This window comes from Strigops habroptila, chromosome 4 (genome assembly GCF_004027225.2).
Source record: "Strigops habroptila isolate Jane chromosome 4, bStrHab1.2.pri, whole genome shotgun sequence".
Lineage (NCBI taxonomy): Eukaryota > Metazoa > Chordata > Aves > Psittaciformes > Psittacidae > Strigops > Strigops habroptila.
This window is the reverse complement of record NC_046358.1, coordinates 23,187,992-23,215,827: the sequence shown is the minus strand read 5'-3', so window position 1 is coordinate 23,215,827 and position 27,836 is coordinate 23,187,992. Positions and strand designations below refer to the sequence as shown.

Genomic DNA, 27,836 nt, shown 5'->3' with positions numbered 1-27,836 from the left:
AAATAGTCTGATAATAGCGGAAGATGTTAGACCGTGGCAGATACCTCAGAAATAAAATATTTCTTACATAGCATGTTTTTTGCAGAGGATGTGGGAGATGAAGGAGAAGAGGAAAAAGAATTCATTTCCTACAGTATCAGCACTGACATTCATTATGGCATAAAATCAAACAGGTGAGTCAGTAAAATAGACCTTGACATTTCTACCCTATGAATGCAAAGCCCACACAAGCAGATTTACCTACTTTACCTAGAAATTTACCTCCAGTTTACCTAGTGCTTCATGCAGTGGTTTTATTCAGGTGGAGGAATAGCTTTTCAAGGTGGAGGCTCTGATAAAACAAGGGTGTGTCATGAGGCTGAAAAGAATGGACTTAGGACTTCTAGTTCTGAGGTTAAAGAGACAAAGTCTTATTAATTTGCCATACATGCAAAAGTAACGTACACAGCAGTAGGTTTAGTAATATTTGGTTATATTTGACTCATATATTTGTCAGTTACCTTAATGCATATTTGACTCTGAAGCTTCCTAAGATACGGGCCTCTTCAGTGTGCCCACACTGCAGAGTCCTACGTTTGGCTGATTACTGAAGTATAAAGATGCAGATATTGGAAGACTTGCGTTCAGGTCTCTCAGAAGAAAGATTATAAAGTAGGATGGTGCAGGTTAGCATTTGACTCCTGTGACCTAAACTTGCAGTCAGATTTAAGCTATTGTAACTGCCACTTAAGTTTCAGATATTTAGTTGGTAACTCTTTTCTCTGTTCTGCAGCCTGGCGTTCATTAAGCGTACACCAGTGATTGATGCCGACAAACCAGTGTCTTCCCAGCTGAGAGTCCTCACTCTCAGTGAAGATTCTCCGTATGAAACATTACATTCTTTCATCAGCAATGCTGTTGCTCCCTTTTTCAAGTCCTATATCAGGGAATCTGGCAAAGCAGACAGGTAATTCAGTATAAATGCCGCACTTCTTTGCTAATGAATTAAGGTAGGTGTTCAATGAAGAAAAAAAGTGACTGCTCAAGGCAAGTCATGTGAAATGGTTTAAGCACACAATTGCATCTGATGCTGTAGCTGACTTTGGGGAAGTAGTTCGTACGGCTTAAATGTGTTGTGTGTGGTTTTTGTTCGGCCTCTTACATGGAAACGTGTGCTTTTTCAGGGATGGAGATAAGATGGCTCCCTCGGTTGAGAAAAAGATTGCAGAACTTGAAATGGGCCTCTTGCATCTGCAGCAGAATATTGAAATTCCAGAGATTAGTCTGCCAATTCATGCAACCATTACTAATGTTGCCAAGCAGTGTTATGAACGTGGAGAAAAACCAAAGGTTACAGATTTTGGTGAGAAGGCTGAGGATCCATTATTCCTCAATCAGCTACAATCTGGAGTCAACCGCTGGATTAGAGAGATACAAAAGGTAGAAAAACCCAACCAACCAACAAAACAACACACATCTTCACAGTACATTGAGAGAAGTGGATCTCGTTGGTTTGGTTTGTTATTTTCGCAGGTGCATTCACAACCACCCACTTCAGAACAGTTGCTCCAGTCCTGTCTTGTAATCTCGCTTATGCCTGCCTTTTACTTTCCAAAAGAACTCTGCTGTTCTGCCGTTGCTTGGAAGTAGCATCTCAGATACTACTCTGTCTTTTTTTCTTCCGTGGGCACATTGAACACCTATTGCTCATGGAACAGTGGTGCCTTTTCCTACTCCAGAGCATAAACGTTTGTTTTCTTGCCTGGCTCATCTGTCATTAACCAGAATACAGACAGAGATCAGGGAACTGGACAGGTGACTTTTTTAGGCTATAGTTAAGATACCACAGGAGGTCATTAAACCAGCTTCCAGGACCACTGGAATTAAACTTTGACTCTCGTTGCACTGAAGTTCCTACACTTCTCAGAGAATGAGTGCCAAAACTATTTAAGATTCTACTTAGATATCTACTTAGATATCTACTAGATTAAAACCTAGTAGATGTTAAATGTTTCAGCTACATTTAGTAATTGATCAAGTTTTTACAGTTGAAGCATATGAATTAAATGCTTCTCTCCCTCTCTTCCCTTTCTCTCTATTACTTTTAAGGTGACCAAATTAGATCGAGATCCTGCATCAGGCACTGCATTACAGGAGATAAGCTTCTGGTTAAATTTGGAACGGGCTCTATATCGCATTCAGGAAAAACGTGAAAGTCCAGAAGTTCTTCTGACTCTGGATATCCTGAAACATGGCAAACGTTTTCATGCAACTGTCAGCTTCGATACAGACACAGGTAAAATGTCTGTCCAGTAAATTTTTTTCAGAAATGTTCTGTGGAAACATTGTGGTACAAAGAACAATGCTGTTTAGAGTAACCTTGGTCTAGTTAAACCTACAGGTTGGATTAATAAAATTAAAAGTCATATTAAAGATATTTTCTGTTACATTTAGGTCTGAAACAGGCTCTGGAGACCGTGAACGACTATAATCCACTGATGAAAGACTTTCCACTGAATGACTTGCTGTCTGCTACTGAGCTGGACAAAATAAGGCAGGCCCTTGTTGCAATATTTACCCATTTGAGAAAAATCAGAAACACAAAATACCCAATCCAAAGGGCATTGCGTTTAGTGGAGGCTATTTCAAGAGATCTGAGCTCTCAGCTTCTAAAAGTGTTGGGAACCAGAAAACTGATGCATGTTGCCTATGAAGAGTTTGAAAAGGTATGTTATGGTTTTGTGGTGCAGGTGGCTGTATTTTGCATTGAATAGTGACTTCTGGGTAGCATTTCATTTGGGAGTTAAAGTTCCTGTTGTAAAACTTTCTTCAGGTAATGGTTGCATGCTTTGAAGTATTCCAGACCTGGGATGATGAATATGAGAAGCTACAAGTTCTCCTGAGAGATATTGTAAAAAGAAAAAGGGAAGAGAACCTGAAGATGGTTTGGCGTATCAATCCAGCTCATAGGAAACTCCAGGGTCGTCTTGATCAAATGAGGAAATTCAGGCGTCAGCATGAGCAGCTGAGGGCAGTTATTGTGAGAGTTTTGCGACCTCAGGTAATACTCTCAGTTGTTATCAGACAGCAAATCTGTGTGGCTTCTTCAAGAGTGTTCACCGTTGCTTTAAAAAGTTACCAACACAAAGCTAATTAACACTCAGTTTCACTATCTACTCCCCAAACCAGTCTAGTTTTGAACCCTTGCTAATAGGCTTATCTTTAATTCTGACTTACATCACATACTACGTGACCATGCAGCTGTTAATAAACACAGCAAGTCCAGACATAGAGGAGATTAGTAAGGGAGTAAGTTCTTGAGCTTGGCTAAATCACAGTGGAAAATGAGATTATGCTGCACAGTAGTGGAAGTTTGTAAAGTAACTGTTGCCTTATTCGTAGTGGAACTTAGATTTAAACATGACTGCAAGTTTGTTAAGGATTTGGTACTAATTTGTTTACCTATTTGTAAACTAATAGTTTTCTTTCAATGCTTGTTAGAATAGACTGTTTGTGACTATTCGTAGGTAAATTTTGAAGCATCCAACTCAAATGTGATTCTAATGCAGGTGACTGCTGTTGCCCAACAAAATCAAGGAGAGGTACCTGAACCACAGGATATGAAAGTAGCAGAAGTCCTTTTTGATGCTGCAGATGCTAATGCGATTGAAGAAGTCAATCTTGCTTATGAGAATGTTAAGGAAGTAGATGGGTTAGATGTTTCCAAAGAAGGTACAGAAGCGTGGGAGGCAGCAATGAAACGATATGATGAAAGAATTGATAGAGTTGAAACAAGAATAACTGCCCGTTTGAGAGACCAGCTTGGTACAGCGAAGAATGCCAATGAAATGTTCAGAATCTTCTCCAGGTTTAATGCCTTGTTTGTCAGACCTCACATTCGCGGTGCCATTCGTGAATATCAAACACAATTGATCCAGCGCGTAAAGGATGATATTGAGTCTCTTCATGACAAATTTAAAGTACAATACCCCCAGAGTCAAGCTTGTAAAATGAGTCATGTTCGTGACTTGCCTCCTGTGTCTGGGTCTATAATTTGGGCAAAACAGATTGACAGACAGCTCACCGCATACATGAAGCGTGTTGAGGATGTCCTTGGCAAAGGCTGGGAGAACCATGTAGAAGGTCAGAAGCTAAAGCAGGATGGAGATAGCTTTCGCATGAAGCTCAACACTCAGGAGATCTTTGATGACTGGGCAAGAAAAGTTCAGCAACGCAATCTTGGTGTGTCTGGTCGTATTTTCACCATTGAAAGCACTCGTGTTAGAGGTCGAAGTGGAAATGTCCTGAAACTGAAAGTCAACTTCCTCCCAGAAATAATTACACTTTCGAAAGAAGTCCGAAACCTGAAGTGGCTTGGTTTCCGTGTTCCCCTCGCAATTGTCAACAAAGCTCACCAAGCAAACCAGCTCTACCCATTTGCTATTTCTCTCATTGAAAGTGTCCGTACATATGAACGAACATGTGAGAAAGTAGAAGAGCGTAATACTATCTCACTTCTGGTTGCTGGCTTGAAGAAAGAGGTGCAGGCTTTGATTGCAGAAGGAATCGCACTCGTGTGGGAATCATACAAACTTGATCCATATGTACAGCGCTTAGCCGAGACCGTCTTCAGTTTCCAAGAAAAGGTTTGTTTTATCTTTCAAATTCTGCAAAATCTTTACATTGATACTTGAGCAATGTGGTAAACCGAAAGTGAAGTTGGATAGCTGATGTACTATTCTGTAGCTCTTTGGTTAAGAAGCTGATAAGAGTTGGCACAAGTTGGCTGGCTAAATGGATCTTTTATTACTAAAATTGGTAAGCTTGCTGAATCCAAATAGAGAAGTGACTAACCATTACTGCACAACTACTGTTGCCTCTATCTAACTGTTAAACTAAACATCCCGTTTTTCCTAAACCCTTTTAGGTGGATGATCTGCTCATTATTGAAGAGAAAATAGACTTGGAAGTGAGATCATTGGAAACATGCATGTATGATCACAGGACTTTCTCTGAAATCTTGAACAGGGTTCAGAAAGCTGTGGATGACTTAAATCTTCATTCATATTCAAATTTGCCAATCTGGGTCAATAAGTTGGATATAGAGGTAGGTTTGAGATCAAGGAGTTAGTATATATTTAGAAAAAAACCATTTTCATTGGGTGCAAATGATTTTTTTATTATATTCTTCATAGTCACCCAGGGAAAATTTTGTCTCTGCATTCTCTGAAAATTTTGTGTGCTTTTCGTATGCAGAAGGTGCAAGACTTGTTTATTTTCTGCTTTCTGCTCTTGACTTTTGGGATCAACTAGTTCAAGGGGAGTTTTATCCTTTGAAGAAAAAAGTTTGATACAGCTTGACTGCCTAGAAGGTGCTGGTGAGCGAGGTAGATAAAGGGTAGTGAAAAATTGCTATACTGGAAGCAAAGACCCACTGCCTTTATATTATTTGGTTCTGCCTGTTAAGTTTCAAGTTTCAGCCAACTTCAAAGCAGTAAATACTGTTTAATTCCGTTGAAGTCCACGAGGACAGGAGAAGCTTTGAACTTTTATTCAGTGAAAATTTACCAAAACTCCTAAACTTCTTTAATGACTTAGTAGTGGTTCTTTGAGGCACCATAGTATGCATGGTGTCAGAATATATCAATAGTGGGGTCTTTATGCAGTGAATATGCAGCTTTTTGCTCCAGTGTGGCTTATTTTCTTTAGATTGAAAGAATCCTGGGTGTTCGTTTGCAAGCTGGACTGAGGGCCTGGACCCAAGTTCTTCTTGGACAAGCAGATGACAAAGCAGAAGTTGACATGGATACAGATGCTCCTCAAGTGAGCCATAAGCCCGGTGGTGAACCCAAGATCAAAGTAAGTTTTGTCATTGGGGGGTTTTGCTGGCTTTCTTTTTTCTTTACCTTATTGTCAAGTACTTAATCCAGGAATTATATGAGGCTTATATGAGAGAGATTTTTTCTGTATCTCTTTTTGGAGGAATACTTGCCTCCTCTTTAACTGCAAGTTGATTTTTCAACAGTGTTTGCTGCTTCTTGAAGTCCAAAATTCTTGTCTATATGTAGGAGTGTCTGTCAGTAAAACTGTGTTTACTGTTTCTGCAGAACATCGTGCATGAACTAAGAATAACCAACCAGGTGATATACTTGAATCCACCAATTGAAGAGTGTAGGTACAAACTTTATCAAGAAATGTTTTCTTGGAAGACAGTAATCCTGTCGCTACCAAGAATTCAAAGTCAGAGATACCAGGTAAGTATAATGAAGCTGTATATAAGTACAAGCAATTATTTTCACTTTGCAATTAGTTGTGCTTGATATCTTAATGTGTTGCTGTAGCAGTGAATCTGAGTGCCCTAGAAATTCATGTATATCACGCATGTAATTGTGGTTCTTAGGTCGGAGTGCATTATGAGCTGTCTGAGGAAGAGAAATTCTATCGTAATGCATTGACAAGGATGCCTGATGGCCCTGCGGCTCTGGAGGAGACATACTCTGCTATCATGGGAATTGTAACTGAAGTGGAGCAGTATGTGAAGGTAGGAGGCTAATGCCACGTAGTGCTACAGCTAAAATGGAAGTGGACCCTTCTCTCAGTTTTCCTGAGGGTTGGGGACACACACATCTTTTGGAATGTGCTGGAGAAGTTCTGAACATTGTTTGTGAAATCCATCAATCAGGTTTGGCTGCAGTACCAGTGTCTGTGGGATATGCAGGCTGAAAACATATACAACCGTCTTGGAGAAGACCTGAATAAGTGGCAAGCCCTTTTAGTTCAGATAAGAAAGGCAAGAGGAACATTTGACAATGCAGAAACCAGAAAGGAATTTGGACCTGTTGTCATAGACTATGGCAAGGTAAGAAATTGCAATTGGTCTGTATGATAAATAATTCAATTTCAGATTGAGTGTATAGCATAAAATAGCAAGGCTGACAAATTACTCTTATGTAACTTTATTCAATCATAGGTACAATCAAAGGTGAACTTGAAGTATGACTCCTGGCACAAGGAAGTGCTCAGCAAATTTGGCCAGATGCTTGGCCAGAATATGACAGAGTTTCATTCACAAATTTCTAAGGTAAGACAAGTCCAAATTCCAGTTTTTCACTTTCAAGTCAACTGTTCTAGACTCCTGAAATACTGATCTGTGCCCCAAACAGTCCCGTCAAGAACTGGAGCAGCATTCAGTGGACACTGCCAGCACATCAGATGCAGTGACGTTCATCACATATGTGCAGTCCTTGAAACGTAAAATCAAGCAGTTTGAAAAGCAAGTTGAGGTATGTTGTCTTGCTAATGATACTTTCTTCTGGAAATGTCAGGCTTAGCTCTTACTATATAGCTTCGTGATACTCAAATCCTTAAAGAATAGACATGAGCTTCATAACCTGTGAATTCTGTAGCGAGCGCTTGTTAAAATACGTTATTTAGCCTTGCAGCTTAAGTTAGTTTTGTCTTTTTAACTTACAACCACTGTCTGTTGTAGCTTTATCGCAATGGTCAGCGCTTGCTTGAGAAACAAAGGTTCCAGTTTCCATCCTCTTGGCTGTACATAGACAACATTGAAGGAGAATGGGGTGCCTTTAATGACATTATGCGTAGAAAGGATTCTGCCATTCAACAGCAAGTAGCAAACTTGCAGATGAAGATAGTTCAAGAGGATCGCGCAGTGGAGAGCCGAACAACTGACTTGCTAACAGACTGGGAGAAAACAAAGCCTGTAACAGTAAGTCATGATTAATACTCATTCAGCAAATAAGGTAGATACTCTGTATTCAGTAAGAAGCAGCAATTTATTTATATGGGGTTTTTTTGCAGATTTTAATTTTAGATGATGGTAAAAGTCTGTTTGAGGGTTCTGTAGTAACTTGCCAATATGTTGAATGGGGGGGTGCGTGATGGCAGAAGGAAATTTGCTCTTAAAACATAGGCCTCTGTTAGGTGCAAAACACTGGACAACTTAAGTGACTAACAAGCTTTGGCTGAAACAAGGGCTATGTCACAGGCATGCATGTAGGGGGATTCAGAAGCAAGCTGCTTTTTTTTTTTCCTTCCTTTTTTCCCAAAACGCTATTTAGGAAAGCCAAAAACTGCACTTAAAAGTGGAATGAGACTTACTCTGAATTAGTATGTAACCTTATTGTCAGCAAACTGCAAATGGGAAAATAATGAGACAAACAAACATTTAGTATTTACTTCTTGCTTTTACCTTGGCTTCAACTTGGTTGTAGGATTTTTGGATTAATGTGTCTCATGCAACCTTTAGGGAAACCTGCGTCCAGAAGAGGCTCTTCAAGCTCTTACTATTTACGAAGGAAAGTTCAGTAGGCTGAAGGATGATCGTGAGAAGTGTGCGAAAGCCAAGGAAGCTCTGGAACTAACAGATACAGGACTACTCAGTGGCAGTGAAGAGCGTGTCCAGGTACAACCTGCTTGCACAATATTTTGTGCGTTTCAGATAAAAACATTTCATTTCCATCTCTCTCTCCCTTAAGAGAGTGACTTGTAACCCTGCAGTGTACTAGTGTCAAGACACAATCTCCACACTTACTCATTTCTAGCCTTAAGAGATTGTGATCTCTTCCTTGACTGTCTTATTCTTGTGAAGCTAGTATGGGGCCTGAGATGCAAAAATCTCATCTGGGTCACTTGCTATTGCATTTATTGCCAGTATGAACTGGAAAGCTATCTGAAGAGTTTTTACATGTTCAGAGTATTCTGTTTAACTCTCCCATGCTCATGACTTTGAAGAAATTAGGAATAACTGCTGATGTTTGTTACCGTTTTTATTATAGGTAGCTCTTGAAGAGTTGCAGGATCTCAAAGGCGTCTGGTCTGAACTGTCTAAGGTCTGGGAACAGATTGATCAAATGAAAGAACAACCCTGGGTTTCAGTACAGCCTCGCAAGGTACTTCACTTCTGTATACATAAACAACATAACTATTGCAAGTATATGCAAATTAGGAATTGGACCTCTTGAGATAGATGTGCTCAATTGTCACGTTTCAGATTGTTTTCAGTGTTTAGGTACCTTTTTCAGTATCTTTTTAGCATGTTTCTTCTCATGCTAAGCAAAAAAAAAACCCTAAATTCACAGGGTTTGTCACAACTTCAATAATTTTGAATGGGAATTTATGTAATTCCAGTAGTTTTGAATTGAGATTGGACTGCATTGACAGAGAAGAAGCTGCTGGTTTTAAGTAGGCTGTTGGACCTCATTATGGAAACTTCATTATATGGTTGAAAGAACAGCATCAGTTCTAATTCAATATTCAGGAGGTAGAGAGCAGTAGGAACACTAAGGCATAAGCTGCCTATGACAGTATCGTGTCGTATTATGCAAATATGCAAATATATCTAACACTAAAAGAGCTGTACTGTTACTACCTCATTAGTGAGAGGTTTCTGTAAAAATACACTGCTTGAAACTTGTACAGCTATGTGTGCAGCACTTGCAGAGAAAGATTTCATTGCTTTTATGTTACTGACAGCTTCGACAAAACTTAGATGCTCTGCTGAACCAACTGAAAAACTTCCCTGCCCGCTTGCGACAGTATGCCTCCTATGAGTATGTCCAGAGACTCCTGAAGGGCTACATGAAGGTAACTTATGCTCGTTTCTAAAATGCATGGGGTTTATAGTTCAAGTTCAAGGATGTAACTTGCTTTCTTGTTTTCTGTAGATAAACATGTTAGTTATTGAACTGAAATCCGAGGCACTTAAAGATCGTCACTGGAAACAGCTGATGAAGAGGCTTCATGTTAACTGGGTTGTCTCAGAATTGACCCTGGGTCAGATCTGGGATGTCGATTTACAAAGAAATGAAGCAATTGTCAAAGATGTGCTGCTCGTGGCTCAGGGAGAGATGGCTTTGGAAGAGTTCTTGAAACAGGCTAGTATCAACTTGCATGTATGCATGTCATAGCAAATCAAAGGCTTGCTGTTGGGTGGCTGACACTTGTGTCGTAAACATGTCAGTCTGAGCTGTTGATAAAAGTGCTGAGACTCCGTGAGTGCTCTGTTTTGGGGAACAGAGTAAAGCTATGTAAGCTGCTTCTGGTGAAACTTGCATCATTTGGGAAAAGCAGTTCTTGGTAATGACTGCAAACACTCTACCTGGTTTAAGTTTTATCTAAATGCATCATATTTTCAATATTTCTATCAAAAAACCGAACAAGCATTGGATAAAAAAAGTAAAATATTATTACCGTAATACGTTTTTCCTTTTTAATATGTTGGAGCAGAAATTATTGATGTCATATCTTGAACATTTTTTTTCTTCAGATAAGAGAAGTGTGGAACACTTATGAATTGGACTTGGTCAATTACCAGAACAAATGTCGTTTGATTCGTGGATGGGATGACCTTTTCAACAAAGTAAAAGAGCACATTAACAGCGTGTCTGCTATGAAGCTATCACCATACTACAAGGTAAAATGGGAACAAGGCTAAAGAACCTTCATTTAATTCTGCCTTCCCTTCTTGTTCAGTTTATGTATTTGTCATCAGGGGCTGATTAAGTTGACAGACAGTTAATTGCATATGCATATTTTGTAACTCTCAAGCAACTGCTTCTATTAATAATTAGTAGCAGTCAAACTCCTGATACTGTTAAAATGAGTGTTAATGCAACATTTAAACTTTAGGTGTTTGAGGAAGATGCCCTTAGCTGGGAAGATAAGCTCAACCGGATCATGGCACTCTTTGATGTCTGGATAGATGTCCAAAGGCGATGGGTCTACCTGGAGGGTATCTTCACTGGTAGTGCGGACATCAAGCACTTGCTCCCTGTGGAGACCCAGCGGTTCCAGAGGTAACTTTTTAATTGCTTTGTTTCCTTGCCTCCCTTGGGGCACCATGTGGACAGGCCTGCAACTTCATGAGTTCAGTGTAGCACTCTCTAAGTTGAAAAATTGTATTCTATACTAACTGGTCCATATGTTATGAATGTATATATACATATGAAAATACTAATCTGGTCCAGGCGGATTACAGCCCTGCTGTAGGTATTAAGTTCATCAAGCAAACAGATATGGCAAGAGGTGCCATATAGACATCTGTGACAGAAAAAGGTTTGTAATAAGCAGGCTGATGTACAATTTTTAGCAGATGATTAGCATTCAGTCACTTTTCTTGCTAGTTCTGGTCAGCTACCTCAAGATTTTTCTGGCATTGTGGCTGCAACAAGCTGGTTGATTGCCGTAGCTGCAGCCTTCAGTCTCACCCTTCAAACGTAATTTTCTTCCTCTGCTTTAAGTTGCTCTGGTCATCCTTATTCATTCCATACACTTCCAGTCAGATCAGAGAATGATATTTGTGCATCTCTTCAGGAAATGGAGAACAAGTAGACCTTCAGCAGTGGAACTGATAAATTGAACATTGCAAAGAAGTTAGATTATGTTGCTGTGGACCTGGTAGATGAAGAACTATTTTGGGACTTTAGCCTTGTGTTCCCTAGGGCTGCTGCAGCAATTAGAGAAGCATTGGTCATTTAGAGACTGATAACTTTGATGTTCTGCAGGCTGTGATTACTGAGTTTGCAGTAACATACTGTGTTATTGTACTTGCAGCATCAGCACTGAATTTTTGGCACTCATGAAAAAGGTGTCCAAATCTCCGCTTGTGATGGATGTTCTTAACATCCAAGGTGTGCAGAGGTCATTAGAGAGACTGGCAGACTTGCTTGGGAAGATACAGAAGGCACTGGGAGAATACTTGGAAAGAGAGCGGTCCTCTTTTCCTCGGTAAGAAATTGGCTTTAGTTGACTCTTGAAGTAGAGTAATTTGATGTTTCTGCAGGAATTGGTGTACTGTTCTGTAAAGCCTCTGTAAATTTTTATGTTTTGTATATATGTTAAGGTACTATGACTGTTTAAATCTGTGTTGTCTAAATAGGGAATTCAGTTATAGCTGCTTCTCAGGAAGTGGAACTAAAACTTCCCTTACTTGCTTATCTGTGGCTGCTTGTAGGATTCAGATACTGCATAAGGAACCATTGCAGCTGATTTCTGTAAACCTACAGGTTCTGTTTTGAACAGCCTAATTTTGACATCTGATTGGAGGAACAGTCTAAACTATCACAATCCATTATTTAAGTCATTGGTTCTGACCTACTTGTAGTCCTCAACTAGATTGTCACTTTAGCACGAGAGGGTAATGGTGAGGGAGGTACTGAGTGGGAGTTCTCCCTGCATCATAGACTTGACCGAGTCCCAAGCTCTGCTATGGGTGCTTCAGGGATGGATAAGCAAGGAAAAGATCCACACTATGGAGCATATATACACTTCCGTATGGGACAGATGACATGAACTGACACTTAATCTTAGAACTGAAGTATAACTTCTAGTAAAATTTATGATTTGTGCACTCTTGCAATGTTGGGGAAATAAATGTCAGTTACTCCCATATAGTGGCCATTTATGAAGCATAAATAAATTAAAAGTGATAGTTGGAATCTGATACAGATCTAATTTTATGTGATTTTTAGGTTTTATTTTGTTGGTGATGAAGACTTGCTCGAAATCATTGGAAACAGCAAAAATGTTGCTAAGCTGCAGAAACACTTCAAGAAGATGTTTGCTGGCGTTTCTAGCATTATTCTCAATGAAGACAATTCTGTGGTTCTTGGGATATCCTCACGTGAAGGAGAGGAGGTATAGCTGCAGTGTTTCTTTTTAAATAAAATTCTGAAAATAAGTGAATGTGGGCTGACTTAAACCTAATTCTTGCAGGTGCTGTTCAAAACACCTGTCTCCATCACAGAACATCCCAAGATCAATGAGTGGCTCACTCTTGTTGAAAAAGAAATGAGAGTGACCCTTGCTAAATTGCTTGCAGAATCTGTTACTGAAGTGGAAATCTTTGGAAAAGCAACTTCAATTGATCCAGCAGTCTACATCTCTTGGATTGACAAGTACCAGGTATCAATATGTAACACTTAAGCATACTGCAGCTTGGTTACTTCAATGAGAAAAACTGTCTGATGAGGATTTTTGTTACACAGGCTCAGCTTGTTGTCCTGTCAGCCCAGATTGCATGGTCTGAGAATGTTGAGTCAGCCCTCAATACGGGTGGAGCTGGAGGCAACAGTCCTCTGCAGTCTGTGCTAGCTAATGTTGAGGTCACACTCAATGTCCTGGCAGACTCTGTGCTGATGGAGCAGCCACCTCTTCGCAGGAGGAAACTGGAGCACTTGGTAAGTAAAAATTTCCTTTCCTCTTCTGGGTTTGTGAGGATTTTTAGAAGTTTAATGAAAAGATTGATTAATCTTAAGACTTATTTTTCCTCTAGGAGAAAGTTGCATGCGATTTAAGCAACTACATCAAGCCCTGATCATGTAGGTGGTAGTTTTTCACTCTAGTCAGCTTAATGCATGATCACATATTACAGACTAGGATCACTGAATTGATCTAAATACGGAAGTTACTGATATCTTCATTCAAAAGTGAAATAGCTCATGAAGCCATTTATTATTGTGATTATTATATGCTTTTGTTTGTGGGTAAGGATTGAGGGGGGGGAAGTTAAAATCATCCTAGGTTATTTCTGTAGCTTTATAGAGGGAAATATCTGGTCTGGTTTAGGAGTACTTGTCTTCATAGTTTCTGGCAAGAAAAATACATAGTTCAGTAGTGTGATGGATTAACATACTGACTGGACCGGAGTGCTTTGCTGAAAGCTATGGAAGTCCTTAACAAGAGCAGTCAACAATGTTAGGTTTGTGTTTGTAGTGACAGATTTTAAGGCAGAGACTGTTGGTAGGTCATGATTTCTAAGTGATGGCAATTCACTACAGTAATCTGAGAAGCTGTAGGATTCCTGGCTGTTAGCAATGGCTGTATTGCAATGGTCTAAGGAGTTATTTCGTTCTCCAGATCACTGAGTTGGTGCACCAGAGAGATGTTACAAGATCACTGATCAAAAGCAAGGTCGACAACTCCAAATCCTTCGAGTGGCTCAGCCAAATGCGGTTCTACTTTGACCCAAAGCAGACAGACGTGTTGCAACAGCTCTCCATTCAGATGGCAAATGCCAAATTCAACTATGGTTTTGAGTACCTTGGTGTTCAGGATAAGCTAGTACAGACTCCTCTTACTGACCGCTGTTACCTGACAATGACACAAGCCCTGGAGGCGAGACTTGGAGGATCACCATTTGGTAAGTTTGTACTGAAGTACAAGAAAAATTTGAGACAAGTATATAAACTCATATTATCTCTAAGACTGAGCTTTAATATAAACATACAGCACACATATAACTAAGATATTGAAGAACAAAACAATCTTTTGGGGGAAGTTGTATCAATTCTAGGTTTCACTGAACCTTCTTGACAGGGACCATCAGAACTGGCATGCTGGCAGTGAGTACCTCAGGTGATAAACATTAAAACATGTCTGTCCCACTTCAAAAATAGGTCCCGCTGGTACTGGCAAAACAGAATCTGTTAAGGCTCTTGGACATCAGCTGGGCCGCTTTGTGTTGGTTTTCAACTGTGATGAAACATTTGACTTCCAGGTAAGCTGTTTAATTTTTAAAAAAGTGTAGTCTTTGCTAATAAGCTGTAAGTGTCTCTTCAGAACTCTGAAACAGCCAGCAGTGTTTATTTTCAGGATGATAATCTGTGAGTCTTAACTGAGCCGGTATCTGTGGGTCATACAGATGCTCTGTATCAAAAAATGCCTAAAGCAAAAGTGGGGAAGAACATTGCTGGGGGAGCGGTTCTGGTTTTTTAGTTCAATAGCAGCAAATGGAGGGAAAGAAAAAGGAAGCACAGGGTAGTGGCGTAAGACTGGCTTTAGGAAAGTAAATTAAACTGTTTAGTTTGCATAGGTAGTACTGGTTTAATGGAGAACAAATGAGACTGTGAGACTGCTAAAGTAGCTGTACTATTACCAAATTATCCTTTGCGACGTAACTGTGGAGTTTGCCTCAGCATGTGAGGGATTCTTCAAAATGAGAAAATTTACCCAGATATTTCAAAAATAATGACATCTTCTAGCTGAGAACGACATGCAATGCCTCTGTAAATTATAACACAGCAAGTATCTCAAAATAAAAGCCTTGGTTGGGTGTGTATATATAAAAGACAATGTAAAACATTGTCAAGGAATCAGAGTACTTCATGGACTCTGCCAGGTTGCCCATCTGTTTGGGTTTTTTCCTGAACAGTTGTATTTTAATCAGACCAGGGGTCCATTTAGTCAGCATTTGGCCTGTAGAGGTGAGTGTAAGAAGATACTTAAGGAGCAGTGAGATCACAGATAGTGTGTGTTACTCCTTCCTTGCCCTCAGTCCCCTTCCTAACCCCTGACAGTTTAGAGGAGCAGGAGGTCCCACGTTGGAATGGGTTACTCTGTTTATGCTCCAGTGAACCTTTCCCTAGGTACTCATTTCTGCCTTTAAATCCACACCTTCTGAAGTGTTTTGTAGTTCTAGTATCCTCCTTGCAATAAACGACTGGAACTAATCGTATCAGTAAACAAAACATTATGCAGTGGATTTATCTTGACTGTTTTGTGAATACACTGCACTACAGTATGTAGTGGTAGGAAGCCGTGGTCATTTTCTGTGATTTTATGAAGCCATGAACATCTGAAAGTCAGTTAGACCCATTTAATAACTCACAGTACTACAGAGATGGTAACCTACATGTAAATACAGCTCCTTCCTGCCATAGATGCATTGTATAATGTGCTCTTCTCTGCTGCCTTTGCCTATGCATAGGCAAGAATGATCATGCAACTTCAGTGACTTTTCCCCTCTATGTGCAGGCAATGGGACGCATCTTTGTGGGGCTTTGCCAAGTAGGTGCATGGGGCTGCTTTGATGAGTTCAACAGACTGGAGGAGCGTATGCTCTCTGCTGTTTCACAGCAAGTTCAGTGCATCCAGGAAGCTTTGCGAGAACATTCCAACCCCAACTGTGACAAGAGTACGTAATTGTTCATCTGTAATAGTGTTATATAGACTCTCTAACGTCTTTCATAGTGTTTTGTTGACTAGTTATATTTCTGCCAAGGACAAAGCCACTTTCTGCCAAAACTTAAAAACTTGAAGTCAGCTTTCAGCGGGTAGAAATCTGTATTTCAGTTGCAGTACTAGTGGATCTACTGTCCATTACTGTAGGAAATTGAAACAGAATAAAGTATGATTTCTGTTTTCAGGGTGATTGATTGTCGGCTCAGGTGTAACTAAATGCACTCTCTTTTCAGCTGCAACACCTATTACTTGTGAGCTGCTGAACAAACAAGTCAAAGTGAGCCCTGACATGGCTATCTTCATCACCATGAATCCTGGCTATGCAGGCAGATCAAATCTGCCTGACAATTTGAAGAAGTTGTTCCGTAGCTTGGCAATGACAAAACCAGACCGTCAGTTGATTGCCCAGGTCATGTTGTACTCCCAAGGTTTCCGTACAGCTGAAGTGCTTGCCAACAAGATAGTACCATTCTTCAAGTGAGTAACAAGTTTGGCTCCAGTCAGTAAAAGTAGATCTTATTGTTCAAAGCGATAATGTTCTTTGCATCTCACTACACGCATTTTGCAGCAGTGTCATTTCGAGAAAGCAATGACATTTACTGAGTCTTGTGTTTGTCTCTATTCAGAATCAAATTGTATTTTGTCTCTTTTGCTTCTTAGGCTTTGTGATGAACAGCTGTCCTCCCAAAGTCACTATGATTTTGGCTTGAGAGCGTTGAAGAGTGTGCTGGTTAGTGCAGGTAATGTGAAGAGGGAGAGGATTCAGAGGATAAAGCGGGAGAAAGAAGAGCGTGGTGAAGTTGTTGATGAAGGAGAAATTGCTGAGAACTTACCAGAACAAGAGGTAATGTGTGTGATAGAGTACAGGATGCACAGTAAACAAAGCAAATAACCTTACAGTGTTTACTATTTAGTGTTAAGCCATGCAAGCAGAGTAATGTTAGTTACAGAAAGTGGTAATTTGGTAGCTTAGAAGCACCAAGTTAAACTTGTCTTAGGAGTCCCTGAATCATAGTGAAAGACTTGTTCATAATGCTTATTGCTGCTCAGTTCCTCAGCAGTTAATACCAAAAGCATAGTGAAGGGGGAGGCATGAGAAACTGCAGTTGTATAAACTGCAAATCAATAGGAATTCATTGTGTGGTTTCAAAGTTGAAACCCCATCAATGGTTGTTTTTACTAAGACCAGCCTGGTCTAGTGGTCTAGTGCTTTATCAATGAAGTATTTAGTTGAAGTATTCCTTGTCAAACACACTTGGCAAAGCAAACTTAACAAAAATCTTAACCTAAATGTGACTCTCTCTGCAGATCCTGATCCAAAGTGTATGTGAAACTATGGTACCAAAACTAGTTGCAGAAGACATTCCATTGCTTTTCAGTCTCCTTTCTGATGTGTTCCCTGGAGTACAGTATCATCGTGGGGAGATGACAGCCTTGCGAGAGGAGCTTAAGAAAGTGTGTCAGGAAATGTACCTTACCTATGGTGATGGAGAAGAAGTTGGTGGCATGTGGGTTGAAAAGGTAAAATATAAACCCGAAAATGTGGAATTGGAAGTTCATGTATAAGACTAAACTTCCTTTTTCATTATGAAAGTTGGAAAGCTTTTTCCTTTCTCTTGTCTGAAGTGAGCAATACACTGAAGCTTAGATCGATTACTGAAGTTAAGACTTAATTGATGCATCATTTCTTCTGTCACAGGTTCTTCAGCTGTATCAGATTACACAGATAAATCATGGATTGATGATGGTTGGTCCCTCTGGAAGTGGAAAGAGCATGGCTTGGAGAGTACTTCTGAAAGCCCTTGAACGGCTGGAGGGTGTGGAAGGTGTTGCTCATATTATAGATCCAAAAGCTATCAGCAAAGATCACCTGTATGGTACTTTGGATCCAAACACCAGAGAATGGACAGATGGTTTGTTTACACATGTCCTGAGAAAGTGAGTCTTTAATAGTACAAATAAAAAATGTCCAGTACATTTGTGCCGTGAATAATCTGGCCTTATTCTTTGTTCTCTACTGCAATAACTATTTCCTTTAATGTAGAATCATAGACAATGTGAGAGGTGAACTACAAAAACGTCAGTGGATTATCTTTGATGGTGATGTAGACCCTGAATGGGTTGAGAACTTGAACTCTGTTTTGGATGACAACAAACTACTGACCCTGCCAAATGGAGAACGTCTCAGCCTTCCACCAAACGTAATGTTCCTTTTTTTACACAATGCTTATGTGCTGTCCTATAAACTTGTTGCTTTTACCTTAATCCATATTAGTGTTGTCCCTCTTTCTCATTACAAGCAGAGTAGTACTGAACTCAGGCAGTAGTTTGCTGGAGTTAGGAGCTTTTGTGGAAACAAACATTTCACACTATAGTCACTCTGACCTTATAAGACAAACTCTGTGGATTATATAAAAGACTAGTGTAACAGTCATAATGATGAACTTACCTTAGGATATTTTAATGCTGCTGTTGATTATTCAGAGGCTAAACACAAATTAACTTATTTTAAAAGGTCTCTGTTTGGGGGGAGGTAGAGGGGTTTGGTTTTGTTTTGCTCTTGGTTTGTTGTTTAGTTTTACTTCAAACTGTTGTTCTGAATCTCTACTCTTCAGGTGCGTATCATGTTTGAAGTACAGGATCTAAAATATGCCACTTTGGCTACTGTGTCAAGATGTGGCATGGTCTGGTTCAGTGAGGATGTTCTCAGTACAGACATGATATTCAATAACTTCCTGGCCAGACTAAGAAGCATTCCTTTGGATGAAGGTGAGGAGGAGGCTCAGCGAAGGCGAAAGGGCAAAGAAGATGAAGGAGAAGAAGCAGCATCCCCAATGTTGCAGGTATAACTTCGATTACATTTTGGGATAAGGCAGTAAGAATGCTTGTATTACAAGTAATATGGTGTACTTAAAATTTATGACAGCCTATCATAGAAAAGCTGACTTCCTCTCTACGTTTATTTTTCTTTTTAAAGGATATTAAAATATAAAGTATTTCAAACCTTAAACAAAATTATTTCCTGCTGCCTGGTAATCAAATGAGCAAATGCTTTGAGCAGTGTTTGTCTCCCCCAACAGATTCAGAGAGATGCTGCAACAATAATGCAGCCATATTTCACATCTAATGGCCTGGTAACTAAAGCACTTGAACATGCTTTCAAGTTGGAGCATATTATGGATCTTACCCGCTTGCGCTGTCTTGGTTCTCTGTTCTCCATGTTGCATCAAGCTTGCCGCAACGTAGCCCAGTACAATGCCAATCATCCAGACTTTCCAATGCAGATAGATCAACTAGAGCGCTACATCCAGGTAAATACAATATGCTGCTAAGTGACTGCTGTGTTTGATGTGTCACTGTCGCAGTTGGATTTTATTGATTGTTCATTAGGTTTTGTTCCATTGCTGTAAAACCAATAGCCGCTTTTACTGCTTCTTACAGAGGTACCTGGTCTATGCAATACTCTGGTCTCTTTCTGGAGACAGTCGTTTGAAAATGAGAACAGAACTGGGAGAATACATTAGGAGAATCACCACTGTGCCACTGCCGACTGCACCCAACATACCTATAATTGACTATGAGGTAAACCTTTCTTATGATAGAAGTGTTGCTCTTTTGTGTTCTTGGGAGCTTGCTTCAGATTTTGGAGATGAAACTGGAAAACAAAACGCTAGACTATTTTAAATTTTACAGTTTCACAGTTCAGCTATCAAGCTGCCTGTTTAAATAAATACATCAAAATTTTTTTAAACCACTGTTCTGTGGTTTAAAAAAAATATTTTAACTTAAAGTTGAGCTATATTCCTGTTCTAAATTGTCTGATCATGTTTTTGTGCTTCTAGGTGTCCATTACAGGTGAATGGGTGCCATGGCAATCCAAGGTTCCTCAAATTGAAGTTGAAACACACAAAGTCGCAGCTCCTGATGTTGTTGTACCAACCCTAGATACAGTTCGTCATGAAGCATTGCTGTATACTTGGCTGGCAGAACACAAACCTCTAGTGCTGTGTGGCCCACCAGGTTCTGGAAAGACCATGACCCTCTTCAGTGCTCTCAGAGCTCTGCCTGACATGGAGGTATGAGAGAGAGAGAGTGTGTATGCACAGGTGTGAATTACAGAGTAGATGCAAGTCTTTAATCTCCTGAAAGCTTAAAGCAGTCTTGATTTAGCAGGAATACAATTTGCTAACCAGAATTCAGTGATACTTCCACCTCAGTCAGTCATTTGTATACATAGCAAAAAATAAAAATTCTGTTGAGCAGAATCTAAATTTATGTTTCAGGATCTTTAACTTAAAAACTACTTCCTTTGCTACTTCAATAATACAGGAGCGTTCCTCCATTTAGTGTTTAAAAAACTATGGTAATGTTTAATAGCTCTCATCCTTCAGCGTATTTAGGTGGAGAAACAGTTACGTGAAGCTGTAATATTATAAGTACAGGGTTGGGCAGGAGATGTTGCTGCATGGTAAATGGAGAACCTGCAGTGAGAAGCTAGCAGTATACTGTCAGAATACAGGCTTACCTGAAATGTAGATGATATATGTGCTTCCACCACGGATAGCCAAACATACCTGTTTTCAGGACTTTTTCAAGCCTTAGTGTATTTTAACTATTTCTTCTCAATATTCTCTTTTTAAGGTGGTTGGACTCAACTTTTCTAGTGCTACAACTCCAGAACTGCTCTTGAAAACTTTTGATCACTATTGTGAGTACAGGCGTACACCTAATGGAGTGGTGTTGGCTCCTGTGCAGTTAGGAAAGTGGCTGGTGCTGTTCTGTGATGAAATCAACTTGCCAGATATGGATAAGTATGGCACACAGAGAGTCATATCCTTCATTAGACAGGTTTGGTTTTCTTTGTAATCAACTATACCATAAGTTATTTTCAGTGAAATACAGTGTTCCACTGATTTTATTTTACTTCTGGCTTTTTCCAGATGGTGGAACATGGAGGATTCTATCGTACATCAGACCAGACGTGGGTGAAACTGGAGAGAATTCAGTTTGTTGGTGCGTGTAATCCACCTACAGATCCTGGAAGAAAACCTCTCTCACACAGGTAATGTGTCTAGTAAACTCCATATAGCAACAGAGTAGGGGTCAAAATTGAAACATTGATTATATAATCTGTTCTTAATACAGTTGTTTAATGCCAGCTGTGCTGAAATTGTGTTCCTTGCTTGTGAACTGGGTTCCTGGGACAGCCAGCTGGTGGAGTCGTTGTTACACTTCTTGAGTGACCTGTCTGAAGTGCTGTAGATACTTGAGAATGCTTTGTGGTCTGAGTCACTAAGGAGCAATCATACCACCTGCAGTTACGGCTGCTAATTTTGTATGAAGATGTTAATTTAGTTTTGGCAAAAGGTAATGAAAATAGTACAAGCTATAATTTGACTTTCCAGACTCTGTAATATGCTAATCTTTCAGATTTTTACGACACGTTCCTGTGGTTTATGTGGACTATCCTGGACCAGCTTCACTTACTCAGATATATGGAACATTCAATCGTGCAATGCTAAGGCTGATTCCATCACTTCGCACATACGCAGAACCTCTCACTGCTGCTATGGTAGAATTCTACACAATGTCTCAGGTAAGTTGTCAAATACAACCCCAACCTCAAATACTAGAAGTCTTCCTTCATTTAACATGTATTGTTTGCCTTTCATGTGGATAATATGTGTACCGGAACCTAACTAATTAAGTTCTGGTGAAAGCTACTGGATGATGCTAACAAAATAATGTCTTGCAGTGCCAAGGCCTGTAAAAAGTAGGGTGCAAATTTAGGATGAACTAACTAATCAAGTTTAAATTTTTAGGAGAGATTCACTCAAGACACACAGCCACACTATATCTATTCACCTCGTGAAATGACTCGATGGGTGAGAGGTATATTCGAAGCATTAAGACCACTGGAAACCTTACCAGTTGAAGGCCTGATAAGGATTTGGGCCCATGAAGCCTTACGTCTCTTCCAAGACAGGTAAAATAAACATGAGATGGGGAACCAAAACAACAAAAAAAAAATTCAGAATTAATTTTCCCTACTCCTTGCCAACGTTCATTAGAAGACAAAACTGAAGTGTGCTTCATGTTAAATAGCTGGAATGCAATAGAGAATATTTCCCTTTGCTGTAACTTTACACTCTAGGGAGTATTATCTGTGTCAAGCAGAAACATACTTTAGTCATGGCACTGCTCTGTGATGTGATTATATCCTCCTGTTACAGAAGATTTGTAGTGTCTGACTTGTTTCCTTATTCAGGCTCGTAGAAGATGAGGAGAGACGCTGGACTGATGAGAACATTGATATGGTTGCTCTGAAACACTTCCCCAATATTGACAAAGAAAAAGCTATGAGCAGACCTATCTTATACAGCAACTGGTTGTCAAAGGTAAGTAAAAATTTAAAAATAAATAAATAAATAAATAAATTGGGGGGCAACTGAGTGATGCAGCTCTTACAAGCTATCTACATCTATATTAACATGATAATCGGTGCCCATCCTTTTGTTAAGCTCATCTCCGAGAAGCTGTTACTATGATTATCTGAAGCGAACTCTTAACCACAAAGTTAATAGCTGTTGTGCCAGGGGTGCTATTGTAGGATCTACCACAGTACATACAGGCAGTATTAGATAATGTTTCTCAAGAACAGTAAAACGCTTACAGAAAGTTGATGACAGTTACTGCTTATGGAATCTCTTGGATAAGGCAATGACCTTTGGATAATGCTGATATTATACTTTTTATGGTGGACTGTTTCTTGCAATCTGAAGCCATCCAGCGGTGCAATCTGTAGAAATCCTCCAGGGTCAAGGCAAAAGTTCACCTAGCCTGCTGCCAATAGCAAGTGTCTAGGAAAGGCTGTTTAAAATAAACTGAGGAAGTGAGGGAGGGGAGTAAGTCAGTCATGCCACTTCCCAAGTCTCTTTGATGACTGGCAGCACAGATTCAAGCTAGGATAGGTTCAGTAGATAGAGTATTCAACCCCCGTGCTGCTGTCTCTGGCACTTTAGGCTGTGGACATGTTCCTACGCAAGTTAAATGAGTACAGCTTTTGTAAAGGATTGTTACTTAGGTAAGTAACAAAGTAAGTAAGTATCAAAAATAGTTCTGCTTTCATCTACTCATAAATTGATCCCTAAGCAAAATTCCTGTAATCTTAAATTCCATGCTGTATTGACTGATTCTTTCAGGATTATATTCCCGTGGATCAGGAAGAATTAAGAGACTATGTGAAAGCTAGGCTTAAGGTTTTCTATGAAGAAGAACTTGATGTACCACTTGTTCTGTTCAATGAAGTCTTGGATCACGTGTTAAGAATTGACCGGTAAGTTGAGGCTTCAGTTGCTGCTTGTGTAAACAGTATTTGGAGACTTTTTCTAAAACAACAGGATCGTGCTTCATTCTTATTTACTCTGTAGTCAGGCTACTCTAAGGAAGAATGGAGCATGGTCCTGTTGTTGTCCATAGATGATACACTGCTGGCTTCCAGATAGCAGGATCCTATCTGGAAGGGTGTGTCAGTTTTGGTATTAACTTGAAGTTTACGTTTTCAAGGAAAAGCACGAGTAAGTTGATAACACTTGCCAAACATATTTCATTATGTTCTTTTTCAGAATCTTCCGTCAACCACAGGGCCACTTGCTGCTTATTGGAGTCAGTGGAGCAGGGAAAACAACCCTTTCAAGATTTGTTGCCTGGATGAACGGTTTGAGTGTCTACCAAATTAAGGTTGGCATGCTAATTTAACTTTAAAAACCCTGTTAGTCAAAGCTCAGCTCCAACCCCTAAAAAAAGACATTAAAACCTAAAGCAAAATATTAATAACCAGTGTTAAATCTTCCTAGGTTCACAGAAAATACACAGGTGAAGATTTTGATGAAGACCTTAGGACAGTATTGAGACGTTCGGGCTGCAAAAATGAAAAAATAGCTTTCATAATGGATGAGTCAAATGTATTGGATTCTGGATTCCTGGAGAGAATGAACACTCTCCTAGCCAATGGAGAGGTACGAAGATTTTTAAGTAAATGCTTCAAGCACCTTTTTACAACTATAAGCTACAACAAAACTATCTTTTGAATTAGGTTCCTGGTCTCTTTGAAGGAGATGAATATGCCACCCTTATGACTCAGTGTAAAGAAGGAGCACAGAAAGAAGGTTTAATGTTAGATTCACATGAGGAACTCTACAAGTGGTTCACCAGCCAAGTTATTCGCAATCTCCATGTTGTGTTCACTATGAATCCATCTTCTGAGGGTCTGAAGGACAGGGCAGCTACCTCTCCTGCGCTCTTCAACAGGTAATTGCTATATATTCCAGCAAGTATTACAAGTGTTGTTAAAATAGTATTTAGGGGAAAGTCTTCACAAATGCTTTGTATTTCAGGTGTGTCTTGAACTGGTTTGGAGACTGGTCAACTGAGGCACTGTACCAAGTGGGCAAAGAGTTCACAAGCAAAATGGATCTTGAGAAACCAAACTACATTGTGCCCGATTACATGCCAGTTGTGTATGATAAGCTACCACAACCACCAACACACAGGGAAGCTATTGTTAATAGTTGTGTGTTTGTTCATCAGACTCTTCATCAGGTATGCTATTATTACACTACTTCTGTTGATCTTCAGGCCACAGCATCATGTACCACTTTCTTAAAAAGTACAATCTTTGGCATCCGAATAGTTTTAAAAACAATGCATAATCAACAACATTTTCTTGCTAAAGGCTAATGCTCGTCTGGCAAAACGGGGAGGCAGAACCATGGCAATCACACCACGCCACTATTTAGATTTCATCAACCATTATGCCAACTTGTTCAATGAGAAGCGAAGTGAATTGGAGGAACAGCAAATGCATTTGAATGTTGGTCTTAGAAAAATCAAGGAAACAGTTGATCAGGTACATATCTTTAAAACTTGGCCCTCTGTAAGGCTGGAGTGATTAAATAGATCTCTCTGCTTAATATGGATTTTCTCTCCCATCTTACAACCTATCTCAGGTGGAAGAATTGCGGCGTGACCTAAGAATAAAGAGTCAGGAACTGGAAGTGAAGAATGCAGCAGCCAATGACAAGTTGAAAAAGATGGTGAAAGATCAACAGGAGGCTGAGAAGAAAAAGGTAAAAATATTTGTTAAATCTCTGTGCATAGTAAATATTTTTGTTTACAAAACAGAGCCTGCAGAGCAAGTACTGGAAGAAGTTCAACTTCTGAAAAGCAGTGATTTCCTTCTAGGTCATGAGCCAGGAGATTCAAGAACAGCTGCATAAGCAACAGGAGGTCATTGCAGACAAGCAGATGAGTGTGAAAGAAGATCTTGACAAGGTGGAGCCTGCTGTTATTGAAGCTCAGAACGGTATGTTAGCAACTGAGATCACCCTATGGGCTTGGATCTAAAACTGAAGTGTATGGAAACGTGTTTTGTTGTAGTCTGAATTGCTCCTGTCTAACAGAAGTGTAGGCTCTTAGCATGGAGCTGAACAGTGTTGAAGAAATTCCTGGTCTTTGAGCTGTGGATTTGCCCTGTTCGTAGTACTGGTCTGATACCTGATGCTCCTTTTATGGCCTGTGACTTTGTTTCTGGCAGACCAGCACTAGCTAGTTACTCAGTCTATGTGTTCATTAAAAAGCTCATAATCAAAAGACCACTGACGTCTCATTACTGCACAGACAGCATACAATCAAGCTGTGCATTTGTTAAACTGGATAGAGGAATCACTGCTTTAAGTGAATCGTTTTTAGGCAGCAGAATAAGTTGCCTGTGGCCAGTTGGAAGTTGACATTCACAGGAGCTTATCTTGTGATAAAGTAGTTTGAACGTTATCCACTAGTATCTGCTTCTCTAATAACCTCATGTTCCATTTGAGTATCTTGAAGCGTTTTTACAAATCCAGGGTACTTCAGTGGACTTCGCTAACTGTCCATTTTCTTCCTAATCAATGTTCTTCATCTTTCTGGCACTGGTTAGCTGTGAAGTCGATAAAGAAACAGCACCTGGTAGAGGTCCGTTCTATGGCTAATCCACCTGCAGCAGTTAAGCTAGCACTGGAGTCCATCTGCCTGCTACTAGGTGAAAGTACAACTGACTGGAAACAAATACGTTCCATCATCATGAGAGAGAACTTCATTCCAACCATTGTTAATTTCTCTGCTGAGGAAATCAGGTAAAGTGCAAGCATGAGTTATTTATATGAATAAACTATTTACAAAGATGTGGGAGGTCTTAACTGGACTTCTCTCTGTGCAGTTGCTTAGGTGGCACTTCATTTCTTTTGAGACTAATATATTCTTGCATGTAGTGAATGTGTAGGTGGTACAGGAAACAGACTACTGAAGCAAAGGTGTATCATGCAAACTAGGACAAAACAGTTGCTGTTGAGTAACTTCAAGGCATGGTTGCAAAGCAGTGTGTTGCTGTCCAACACCACATTATGAGTTGAAGGTAGTTTTGCAGCAGTAACAGACAAGGTTGCTGAGGCCTTTATCCAGGCTGACCTAGGTGGCTCTGAATCTGAGCAGAAAGTCAGGCTGGACTATAGAGACACCTGAATTCCCACCCAACTCCAATTTTTTCAGAGCAGAGTTTAGCAATTTAAGAGTGACTAATCTTAAAATACTGTTAAATGCTTTTTATCACTCTTAAGCTGTAATTTCTAAAACAGCATCTTGAACTAATTAAAACATCCCAGCTACCAGTCAGCAAAACTGCTAGGAAATGTTCATGTCAACTGTGGAAGGCAGGCCAGATAAAGGAGTACTGAACACATGTGCTGACATACGGGTACTCATGCCATGTCTAAAAACTTTTCCCTTGCAGTGATGCCATCCGGGAGAAGATGAAGAAAAACTACCTGTCAAATCCAAGTTACAACTATGAAATTGTAAACAGAGCATCACTGGCCTGTGGACCTATGGTGAAGTGGGCAATTGCACAGGTAAAGTCAGTAATTTGGGGAAGCAAACATGAAAAGAGTGACCCTGAAGGTGTATAAAAATGTCTAAAGGCTCTGAATTTGCCTCTATTCAACTAAATATTTCAAACTGGTTTGCTTCAGAGAAATCAGTAGATGGTTCAGATGAATGCTTATGGGCTCTCTAGTACTGTGCCAGAGAGCTAATGGCTAGTCATGGTAAAGATTTTGCATGAGAAACTTCAGGTTTACGGTAAACAACATCCTTTCTGTGTGTAGTGTCATTCTACAGGACAATAAAGTTCTCAACTGGAAAATGCAATGCATCATCTTCATAGAGACTGCATAAGTTTTGTCTTGCCTCAGAGTGAGCATCACTCAAAGGTGGCTCTGTCAAGGTCTTTCAGGCAGACTTTTAAATACTTCACTACCTTCCTAAAGGAATAGGCTTTTGGGAATATGTCCCCAGACTGTGATATCAAAGAATGGTTTTACTTGCCTGTTGGTGGTCAATGCAGCAGAATGCTTGGCTTGTTTAAGCTATGCCTGCCGTGAATGGCATGATGTGGAGAGCTATCTGTTTAGCTTCAGATAGGCCCTATCCTAATTGTTTTTGGCTTAGCTATACTCAGTTGCTTACTAGGAAAGTCAGATTAGCACAATACTGGCTGGCATGGACACCCAGTCGAGTATTTATGCAGAACAGTGCTGTATAGTAGTTAATGTGATCTCAGCCTTTCAGATCTCTTCCTGTATATCTATGGAGCAGTAAAAGGATCTTGCAAAAAGCAGCTACTTGGGTGTCTATGCTTGGTTTAAACTAGAGTCTTAGGTACTGATAAACATTTCTAGGTTTCTGTTAAGTAGCTATTCATTCTCGTGCTGGTCCAAGTATCTAAGCTTGAAAAGATGCAGTTGATAATATATACCTGAATGCTGTGGTTCTTGTTAAGGCAT

At 39.9% G+C, this 27,836-nt stretch overlaps 1 protein-coding gene across 2 annotated transcripts in view; it reads left to right on the top strand.

Annotated features, from left to right (window-relative positions):
* DYNC1H1 (dynein cytoplasmic 1 heavy chain 1) overlaps positions 1-27,836 on the top strand; it is a 45,318-nt gene that overhangs the window by 2,882 nt on the left and 14,600 nt on the right. For both annotated transcript variants that reach the window (XR_004389904.1, XM_030485049.1), the window contains exons 2-53: positions 86-173; positions 773-946; positions 1,164-1,419; positions 2,089-2,275; positions 2,434-2,705; positions 2,813-3,040; positions 3,549-4,625; positions 4,907-5,086; positions 5,689-5,838; positions 6,087-6,233; positions 6,380-6,520; positions 6,662-6,838; positions 6,950-7,060; positions 7,143-7,262; positions 7,469-7,708; positions 8,249-8,404; positions 8,778-8,891; positions 9,475-9,585; positions 9,666-9,875; positions 10,268-10,414; positions 10,630-10,796; positions 11,554-11,727; positions 12,471-12,636; positions 12,715-12,903; positions 12,987-13,178; positions 13,858-14,140; positions 14,397-14,497; positions 15,754-15,913; positions 16,194-16,437; positions 16,621-16,804; positions 17,269-17,481; positions 17,660-17,898; positions 18,005-18,161; positions 18,576-18,803; positions 19,041-19,271; positions 19,402-19,542; positions 19,803-20,036; positions 20,602-20,808; positions 20,901-21,022; positions 21,391-21,556; positions 21,783-21,946; positions 22,229-22,358; positions 23,163-23,296; positions 23,586-23,700; positions 23,817-23,978; positions 24,056-24,270; positions 24,357-24,561; positions 24,695-24,868; positions 24,969-25,088; positions 25,204-25,324; positions 25,937-26,132; positions 26,786-26,903. Coding sequence is in view for 1 of the 2 variants with exons in the window: in XM_030485049.1 (XP_030340909.1) it covers positions 86-173; positions 773-946; positions 1,164-1,419; positions 2,089-2,275; positions 2,434-2,705; positions 2,813-3,040; positions 3,549-4,625; positions 4,907-5,086; positions 5,689-5,838; positions 6,087-6,233; positions 6,380-6,520; positions 6,662-6,838; positions 6,950-7,060; positions 7,143-7,262; positions 7,469-7,708; positions 8,249-8,404; positions 8,778-8,891; positions 9,475-9,585; positions 9,666-9,875; positions 10,268-10,414; positions 10,630-10,796; positions 11,554-11,727; positions 12,471-12,636; positions 12,715-12,903; positions 12,987-13,178; positions 13,858-14,140; positions 14,397-14,497; positions 15,754-15,913; positions 16,194-16,437; positions 16,621-16,804; positions 17,269-17,481; positions 17,660-17,898; positions 18,005-18,161; positions 18,576-18,803; positions 19,041-19,271; positions 19,402-19,542; positions 19,803-20,036; positions 20,602-20,808; positions 20,901-21,022; positions 21,391-21,556; positions 21,783-21,946; positions 22,229-22,358; positions 23,163-23,296; positions 23,586-23,700; positions 23,817-23,978; positions 24,056-24,270; positions 24,357-24,561; positions 24,695-24,868; positions 24,969-25,088; positions 25,204-25,324; positions 25,937-26,132; positions 26,786-26,903 (9,938 nt within the window). In the remaining variant the exon portion in view is untranslated. The remainder of the gene's footprint in view (positions 1-85; positions 174-772; positions 947-1,163; positions 1,420-2,088; positions 2,276-2,433; positions 2,706-2,812; positions 3,041-3,548; positions 4,626-4,906; positions 5,087-5,688; positions 5,839-6,086; positions 6,234-6,379; positions 6,521-6,661; positions 6,839-6,949; positions 7,061-7,142; positions 7,263-7,468; positions 7,709-8,248; positions 8,405-8,777; positions 8,892-9,474; positions 9,586-9,665; positions 9,876-10,267; positions 10,415-10,629; positions 10,797-11,553; positions 11,728-12,470; positions 12,637-12,714; positions 12,904-12,986; positions 13,179-13,857; positions 14,141-14,396; positions 14,498-15,753; positions 15,914-16,193; positions 16,438-16,620; positions 16,805-17,268; positions 17,482-17,659; positions 17,899-18,004; positions 18,162-18,575; positions 18,804-19,040; positions 19,272-19,401; positions 19,543-19,802; positions 20,037-20,601; positions 20,809-20,900; positions 21,023-21,390; positions 21,557-21,782; positions 21,947-22,228; positions 22,359-23,162; positions 23,297-23,585; positions 23,701-23,816; positions 23,979-24,055; positions 24,271-24,356; positions 24,562-24,694; positions 24,869-24,968; positions 25,089-25,203; positions 25,325-25,936; positions 26,133-26,785; positions 26,904-27,836) is intronic.